The sequence below is a fragment of the Tachysurus fulvidraco genome, chromosome 13 (genome assembly GCF_022655615.1).
Source record: "Tachysurus fulvidraco isolate hzauxx_2018 chromosome 13, HZAU_PFXX_2.0, whole genome shotgun sequence".
Classification (NCBI taxonomy): Eukaryota; Metazoa; Chordata; class Actinopteri; order Siluriformes; family Bagridae; genus Tachysurus; species Tachysurus fulvidraco.
Genome location: NC_062530.1, coordinates 21,776,604 through 21,784,839, shown reverse-complemented (window position 1 = coordinate 21,784,839; position 8,236 = coordinate 21,776,604). Strand labels below are relative to the sequence as shown.

Sequence of the window (8,236 nt, the reverse complement as noted above, 5' to 3'; positions counted from 1 at the left end):
ACGGCATAAACCTGTTATTTGAAACTTGTTTATTTTGTTTTTGAAACCTAAATCTTTTTGATTAGCTAGATGTCAGACAGATACTATGGCATCAGCCTCTTTTATCAACATCCCTCATAATAGAGTGTGTTAACAGAGAGTATTTCTTATTCTCTTCTCTTTCCAACCTCTTTCTCTTGAAATGTCTGTTCTCTCCGTGTCCTTCTGCGAGTGTACAGGTTGCTCATGAACAGCCTGTGACACAGGTATAGTGCACACAGGCAGAATGCACCAGTATGCATGAAAGAACTATACGATTTTTTTGCATCTGTTTTTTTCCATTTCTTCAGTTGCCTTTGCTCTCACTGTTGCATGAAGCCCACAACAGCACTTGCTTGAAATCTACCTTTCTCTACCTTTTTTTTTTTAAGTTGAAGTTGTCTATGGGAATAAATCCAGCTGTTTCTTCACTGTTACTCTATACGGCCAAAAGTAGCTGGACACCTAACTATCACACATCTTTAAACTGTTGACACAAAGTCGGAGGAATCCAACTGTATAGAATATAATTTGGATTAGTTTCCCTTCGCTGGAGCTAACAAGCACCAGCCTTGTTCCAGTAGGACAATATTTATTTGCACAAAGCGAGCTCTATATAGAACTGGTTTAAGTAGGTGTTCTACACAGAACCATGACTCTGACTCAAACCCACTTGAACACTCCTGGGATGAACTGGAACACCAACTACACCCCAGACCTTCTCATCTGACATAAGTGCCTTATGTCATTAAAGCTCTTCTAGCTGAATGATCAATAATTCCCACATCCATGGTGTAAAATCTAGTGGAAGGCCTTGCCGGGAGAGTGGGATCTGGGGGGCTAAATTTGGATTGAGATGTTCCCTTGATCACCACTTGAGTGTGATAGTTATGTATCCACAAACCCTGTCCATATAGTGTATATTCATGTCTGAAGAAAGTGTAATGAGTCGGTTCTTTTAATTTATTTTGTCCTGTCTAAAGTAGCTGCATGTGCTAGGGATGCGTATGATATGTCAGACTTCAGAACTCCAGCATTGCTACAGGACGTTGGCATTAGAGCATGCGGAAGAGGATTACTTAAGTCTGATTTATACTACAATCCAGAAGGTGCTTCAGGTGTGGTGAAGCACGGCAGCTTATGTTGCTCTGTTCAGAGAGCTGAAACCACCAGAAGCTCTAACTGCATCTGACTACAAACACAGATCTCGAAACACGTGTATCACGTGGTTGTAGTGAATCTAACAGTTTAACTGCAGTTGCTGTAAACACATCATGTAGCTTGTAAAATTTTCAAAACTTTTCTGGATGTTTTTTGAACTAATGGAGGAAATTTAGTGGGCTTTCGATGCTGTTGGCTTTCTTGAGTTTTAAAGGATTCTATTTAGTTTAAACTTAAAGACTAAGTACTGTTTAAGAGAAAAGTTTCTTAGAATATTTATGTTTCTATTTATTCAACATGATTCTGTATTAGGATTAAGAAGAAACCATGGGGGGGGGGCAGTAACAACCTGATTTCAATTAAAATATATTTTTAATATATTTTAAGATGTTTAGTATATTTACAGATAACAATAAAAGATTCAGTTTCACACATTATCCCTTGCTGTTTACTTCCAGCCACCTTGTTAAATAGACAGCCAAAATCCAGCTTAAAAGTGTGTTTCAGAAGCATGTCCAATGAAGCATAAACCAGGCTTTGTTTTTTCCTCTGTCCTTCATCCAAAGGCGGAGAAGACACAGCAGCAGCAGCAACAGCAGGAGGAAACTGCTCCGTCCACATCGTCCAACCCCGTTCTAGAGCTGGAGCTCAATGAGGAGAAGTTACCCATGACCCTCTCTCGCCAGGAGGTACGTTGCACTTTGCTCCTCTCTGTGACTTATAGAATAGAAGCCATAGAATAGAATGGCACATAGAAGCCTTTATTATCACCACATATACATTACAGCACAGTGGAATTCTTTTCTTCACAGAGGGCCTTGCTCAAGGGCCCAGCAGTGGCAGCTTGGCTGTGCTGGGCCTTGAACCCCAATTCTCCGAGCAACAACCCTGAGCCTTAATCAGTTGAGCCACCACTGCCTTATGAATTAGTGTTTTGATTGCGTGTAACTTGTGTGCAGGTGATCCGTCGCCTGAGGGAGCGTGGAGAGCCGGTGCGTCTGTTCGGAGAGACTGATTACGACGCCTTTCAGAGGCTCCGCAAGATTGAGATTCTCGCACCGGAAGTGAACAAGGTAAGACATCACATGTTAACTTTAGCTGCTCCTCACAGTCACAGTGCTGGTCCTGACTAAGTGTGGGTTGTGACTGTATGACCTTGTTTAGGGTTTGAGGAACGACCTGAAGGCTGCTATGGATAAGATTGATCAGCAGTATTTGAATGAGATTGTTGGAGGACAGGAAGCTGGAGATCCAGACACACAGGATGATCTTAAAGTACATGAGGAAAACACCACCATCGAAGAGCTGGAGGTAAGAAAATCCAACATCTCAGACCAGTTAACATTGTACATTTAATGATATAAGTAATGTGACGTTTAGTTTAATTTCCCGCTGAGGGACGCATAGGGCTGAAAACACTCATAAATGGTGATAGTTGTAAAATCCAAGAAAATAAAACAAGTACTGAACACCGAGCTGGCACTAAGTAAATTCCACAGTATAAAGAACTGAGACAGAGAGAGTGAGAGTGTGAAAGAGAGACAGTGAGAGTGAGACAGTGACCGACAGACAGTGAGAGATAGAGAGAGACAGTGAGAGAGAGACAGTGACCGACTGACAGAGAGAGAGGGGGTGGAAGCTCTTGGCTTGGAATCAGACTAACATCACCTCACTTAGACATACTCTGTTAATCACAGATGACAATACTCTGGTCCACACCTGAGCATTCTTACCTGTGTAACGAACCACATCAGTGGTTTCTTCAAATGGACACAACACTGCATTTGTGAGAAGGCCCAAAGTAGCGATGGCATGAGTAGTAGTTCAACTCTAAGCCTGCAGGTGGTGCTGTGTTTTAACTAAAAGAAGCATTATCTTTAAACATTATGCATGCCTTGATTTATTAACATTATAGTATAATGGTTTTTTTTGTTGTTGTTGTTTTTTTTTTTTTTTGGGGGGGGGGGTGGGGGGGGGGGTAATATAATAATTGTGGGTTTTTTAATCATGTGTTGTAACTTGCAGGCTCTGGGTGAGTCTCTGGGCACCGGAGATGATTTTAAAGATATGGACGTTATAGACAAAGTGATGCGGGTGAGTCAAGATTTAAGCAAAATGTCATTTGCACAAATATTAAATTTAGTTGGAGAAATAACTAGAACAGTGAAAGGTCTTGTATATCTTCTTCAAAGTGTTACCTGTTTAAAAAGAAAGATATTGGTGCTACAGCAGAGAGAGTTTATTTGTGTGTAATTTCAGAAAGGAACCATAATCTTAATATCATCACCATCTCCAGCTTTCTGGAACATTTCTGTCTTAAATTTAAGGGGCATATCGATGCCAAACATGATAAGGAGGGGGGAAAAAGATTTGTTTATTCAACATGGCTTCTGCAGTAATAATATAGCAGTGTGCATGTTTATAAAGATCAGTGTTTTGTACTTTTATTCTTAACTGCATTGTCTGTACTTAGAGGCAGATATTTACAAGGTAGTTATTGTGTTGCATAAAAATGTGTTGCGAATATCTATAGAAGAAATTTTAAAGCTGTTATGTTTGTGTGTGTGTGTGTGTGTGTGTGTGTGTGTGTGTGCGCGCAGTTTTTGCTGGGCGTTTGGGCCAAAGACCTGAACAGCAGAGAGGACCATATTAAACGGAGCGTCCAGGGAAAGGTGGCCAGCGCCACTCATAAACAGACTGAATCGTACTTAAAGCCCCTGTTTAGAAAACTGCGCAAGAAGGTACATGTCTTTTCTAGACCGTTTTGTTAGGGATGATGAGAAATGGAGGTCACGGAGTTTAATATTATTTCTTTTGTTTTAGGCTTTATCTGCAGACATTAAGGAGTCAATCACCGACATCATAAAGTTCATGCTGCAGAGGGAGTATGTAAAGGTGAGTAATAGACTGTTTGGGTGAATATTATGTTTGAAATAAACGGGGAAAAATGCGCTGCTTCCTCATTTCAGATTTAAACAGCTCTGAGTGAAGATAAACCAGAAACTCCACCATGCTTAGCTTGTTATATATTGTATGTGACTCAGCTGATCGAGCACAGACGGGCTTCATTAGAGGCCACCCTGTTAAATATATAAACCCTTACCATCCATTTCCAATACAAAGATTCATGAAGCTGCTTACACGATGATAAAAGAACATCTCTGTGGAGGTCAGGGGGAGAAAAAAAGTTGAACTCTATTTGTGTAGAAAGGAATTTTTGCTGCGCAGAGATGACCACAGTACGAGTCATAAGCTGTAAATTTCAGAACAGTAGTGAATCTTCGCAGCAGTGGGTGACCTGCCAACGTCTCTCCAAATCAACCAGAAAGTCGTAACGAATTTTGAAAAAACATCCAGAGAAATGCGGGCTCCTGTTGCCTTGGTTACGGTCAGGGTCTGTGACTCAGCAATCAGAAAGAGATTGCGCTTCATGGGAGAATGGTAAGGCAGAGACTTCCACTGGTAAGAAGAGCCTGGATGATTCCCATGCTTTTTGTGGACAACGGAGTTAAGAGTAGATCTTTTTTTATGACATGATGAGGATCGTTTCGGGGTGCGTCGCTGCTTCGGATAAGAATTCTGAATGATGCTTTGTATCAGATTCGGTTGATTTTTAGTTTCATCATTTAGCAGCTGGTTAAAATCTGGTCGTGACTCTGGACGTAGAGCGTATTGTCAGGTCGCAGGTGCTTCCTCCACGTGTTAAATATTACCTGCTCTACAGCATTCGACTTAATCTGGCTTGGAAATGAAACTTACAGGATGTTGTTCTATAAAGGGCCAAACACATGGGAAACATATTGCAGGTTCTGCAAGACAGTCTTGGCAGTTGTAATTTGGGCCAGATGGCTTACGAAGTCTGTAATGCTTTAGAACGTTAAAATAAAATAATGCAATCTACAAACTGACAGCTAGCATAAATCCAGACAACTAAAAGCTTAAATATTCATTTAACTCTTTAGAATAGAAATGTTGTTGTTGTCATTTATGTTTTTCCATGTTGTCTTAAGTTGTCACCTGTTAAAACAAGTCAAGTAACTGATAAGAATGTGAATGCTGATTGTGTTGATCATGCGCAGGAGAATTGAGATTGTGTTTTGCGTACACACAGGCGAATGATGCGTACCTGCAGATGGCGATAGGGAACGCTCCGTGGCCCATCGGTGTGACCATGGTGGGAATCCACGCTCGTACCGGCCGAGAGAAAATCTTCTCCAAACACGTGGCTCACGTTCTCAACGATGAAACCCAAAGAAAATACATCCAGGTTGGTTATGGATGGAAATAATTTGTGTTTTGATTGTGTGTGTGTACTGTGGATGATGAAGGACATGAACACTCTTTCTTTTCTTTCAGGGGCTGAAAAGGTTAATGACGATCTGTCAGAAGCATTTCACAACAGATCCTTCAAAATGTGTGGAATACAACGCTCTGTGACTCTCTCAATCTTTCACACACACATGCACACACACACACACACACTCACATACACACACAGCCCCCCCCTTTTTCTATTGTAAATACACTGTAAATATTGTCAAAGCTACAGTCTGAATAAATGTTTCTTTAAAAGAAGACCTTATGGAAGTGTGTTAAATGTATTGCTTCATCACAAACTTAGTCACATAAATGCATCTATACCCAGCAGCGATGTCAACAGCAAAAATTACACAAGACTACCTTAGCATACTTATTTATTTAGCATATGCTAATGTATCAGTGGCATATATTTAGATGTTTTTAAATTATATATATATATATATATATATATATATATTAGATTTATTTGTAAACAACTAATAAGAATGGAGTCAAAAATAGTTTGCCAGCTTCTGATGTTGTAAGCAAAAGTTGTAAATGAGCAAAATATGTATTTCAATTCAAAATGTAATTTTATTTGTATAGCACTTTTAACAATGAACATTCTCAAAGCAGCTTCACAGAACACAAGAAACATAATTTAATTTTTTTAATATTATACAAATATATAATTATAATAAATATACAAATATATTAATATAATACAAAGTTCAAGTTTAATATTAGACTTATATTTAAACGTGTTTGTATTTATGCCTAATGAACGTGACTGTGGTGAGGAAAAACTCCTTTAGATGGAAGAAGAAGAAACCTCGAGAGGAACCAGACTCAAAAGTGAACCTCATCCTCAGTCAGATGACACTTGAGGGTGTGATTATAAATATACAGTCTGTCAATTGTGTATACATTTATATTTGTTTTTAATATTACATGATTAATATATTGTTTTTAAGACCTTTTTCTATCTTGATTGATCCTATTGATCCTCATACGTGTTTTATATTGAAATATTAATTAAGAGTTGGCTCGTCCACACAAGCTGGCATTTTTTGAGAGGAATCAGAAACCTCAAGTGCAGATAATGTTCCTGTGATCAAAAGCATCATTTGGATCAACATCTGAGATCTCACAAGAACAAGACATGAGACTGATTAAGACCTGGGGCTTCGATACAAAGTCACTGATTCAAATGCCCAGCTGCTTTTAATATTCAATTCAATTCAAGTTTATTTGTATAGCGCTTTTTACAATTGATATTGTCTCAAAGCAGCTTTACAGAACATAAACATAGAACAAAGGGTTATTATAAGAATAATATAAAGATTAATAGAATACAAAATAGATTAATAGAATACAAAATGTGTATAATATGTAGTGTAAAGATCAGAAAGAATTGAAAGACTTTCATCTTATTTTTAACGGAAGATAAGCACTAACACGGTAGGAACGACTGTTGTATTAGGATAGCTGATGCAACAATACACCCTTCAGAATCTATCGTAAATAATAATAATAATAAAGACGGATCATAAAAATTCTGCCCTGAATAAGTTATTCATGTTTACAACAGGTTTACATTATCCACAAAAAAATCTATCTGAATTTACATAAATGAAGCAGACCAGCAGTTTACATACACTTGATTCTTAACACTGTGGCTTGTGAGAGTTGTTCATGAGTCCTGTGTTTGTCCTGAGCCCAAAAAAAAAAAAGAAAAGAAAAGAAAAGAAAAGAAAAAGATGCAAACATTTACTGATTCTGAAGAATCTAATACGATACATTAAGAGCCAGGGGGTGTAAACTTTTGAACAGGATGTTTGGTGCAAATTGTTCTTTTGTTTAAAGATATTATTGTTTCAATTTATAATAGTTCTACCTTCCTGTTAATATTCTGCTAATCCTTTAAGGAAAGATCCCTTTAAGGAAAGAACATTCTTCCTTTGTCAGTGTATTTAGTTATGTCTGTTTGCCATCAAACATTTTCTATCAGCTTCACTCTTCCAGCCGGATGCATGTAAATTATTCACAGAGGGCCAGATGTGTTGACCTTCCTCCTGGCCGTGATGAAGCAGGGAGACGGAGAGAAAGCCCAGACTCCTAATGACCAGAGGCTACAACAAAACACTCACACAGCAACAGGGAAAACACACACAAACATACACACAGTGCCTGAAAAAGCCTCATTACACTCTAGAACAGTGTTCTCACGGCATGTGGGAGAACACACACACACACACACAGACACACACACACTTTCACTGCATGAGAGAAAAACTTCCAGCTGCCGTCAAAAGCCGAAAGAAAACATTCTGCAGCAGCCTAGACTGTTGCTACGGCAACGCTTCAGGAAGAGCTGGACTTTATTAGTTTGTGTGTGTGTTTTGTGTAAGTTATCAATTGCTGTAGGATTTTGGAAGTTAGCACTGAGTCACTCAGTTTTTTGGTTTTCTTTGACTTTCTCCTGCTGGAAATGGTTGTTTCCCTTTAAACCCCTTTAATGATATAAGTGTAATATCTAATCACATAAAATTGGATTCAGTTTAATTTATTTACACAGTGGCAGGATGGGATACAAATCTATTTGTATAAAGATATTTTTATTTGATAAACACTGAAGTGTTTAATTTGCATACTGTTGAAATTGGGGCAGAGAAGCCTTTATTATCACCACATATACATTACAGCACAGTGGAATTCTTTTTTTTGGATATACCTGAGGAACCGAGGAGGTTGGGGT

At 38.6% G+C, this 8,236-nt stretch overlaps 1 protein-coding gene across 2 annotated transcripts in view; it reads left to right on the top strand.

The window, feature by feature from the left end:
- prpf18 (PRP18 pre-mRNA processing factor 18 homolog (yeast)) overlaps positions 1–6,111 on the top strand; it is a 6,775-nt gene extending 664 nt beyond the window's left edge. The window contains exons 3-11 of one of the 2 annotated variants that reach the window (XM_047822726.1): positions 219–245; positions 1,746–1,868; positions 2,139–2,252; positions 2,344–2,490; positions 3,205–3,273; positions 3,780–3,920; positions 4,003–4,074; positions 5,291–5,446; positions 5,536–6,111. In XM_047822726.1, the coding sequence (XP_047678682.1) occupies positions 219–245; positions 1,746–1,868; positions 2,139–2,252; positions 2,344–2,490; positions 3,205–3,273; positions 3,780–3,920; positions 4,003–4,074; positions 5,291–5,446; positions 5,536–5,616 (930 nt within the window). In that variant the 3' untranslated portion in view covers positions 5,617–6,111. The remainder of the gene's footprint in view (positions 1–218; positions 246–1,745; positions 1,869–2,138; positions 2,253–2,343; positions 2,491–3,204; positions 3,274–3,779; positions 3,921–4,002; positions 4,075–5,290; positions 5,447–5,535) is intronic. The other variant, XM_047822727.1, reaches the window with a different exon arrangement.
- The last annotated feature ends 2,125 nt before the right edge of the window (positions 6,112–8,236 follow it).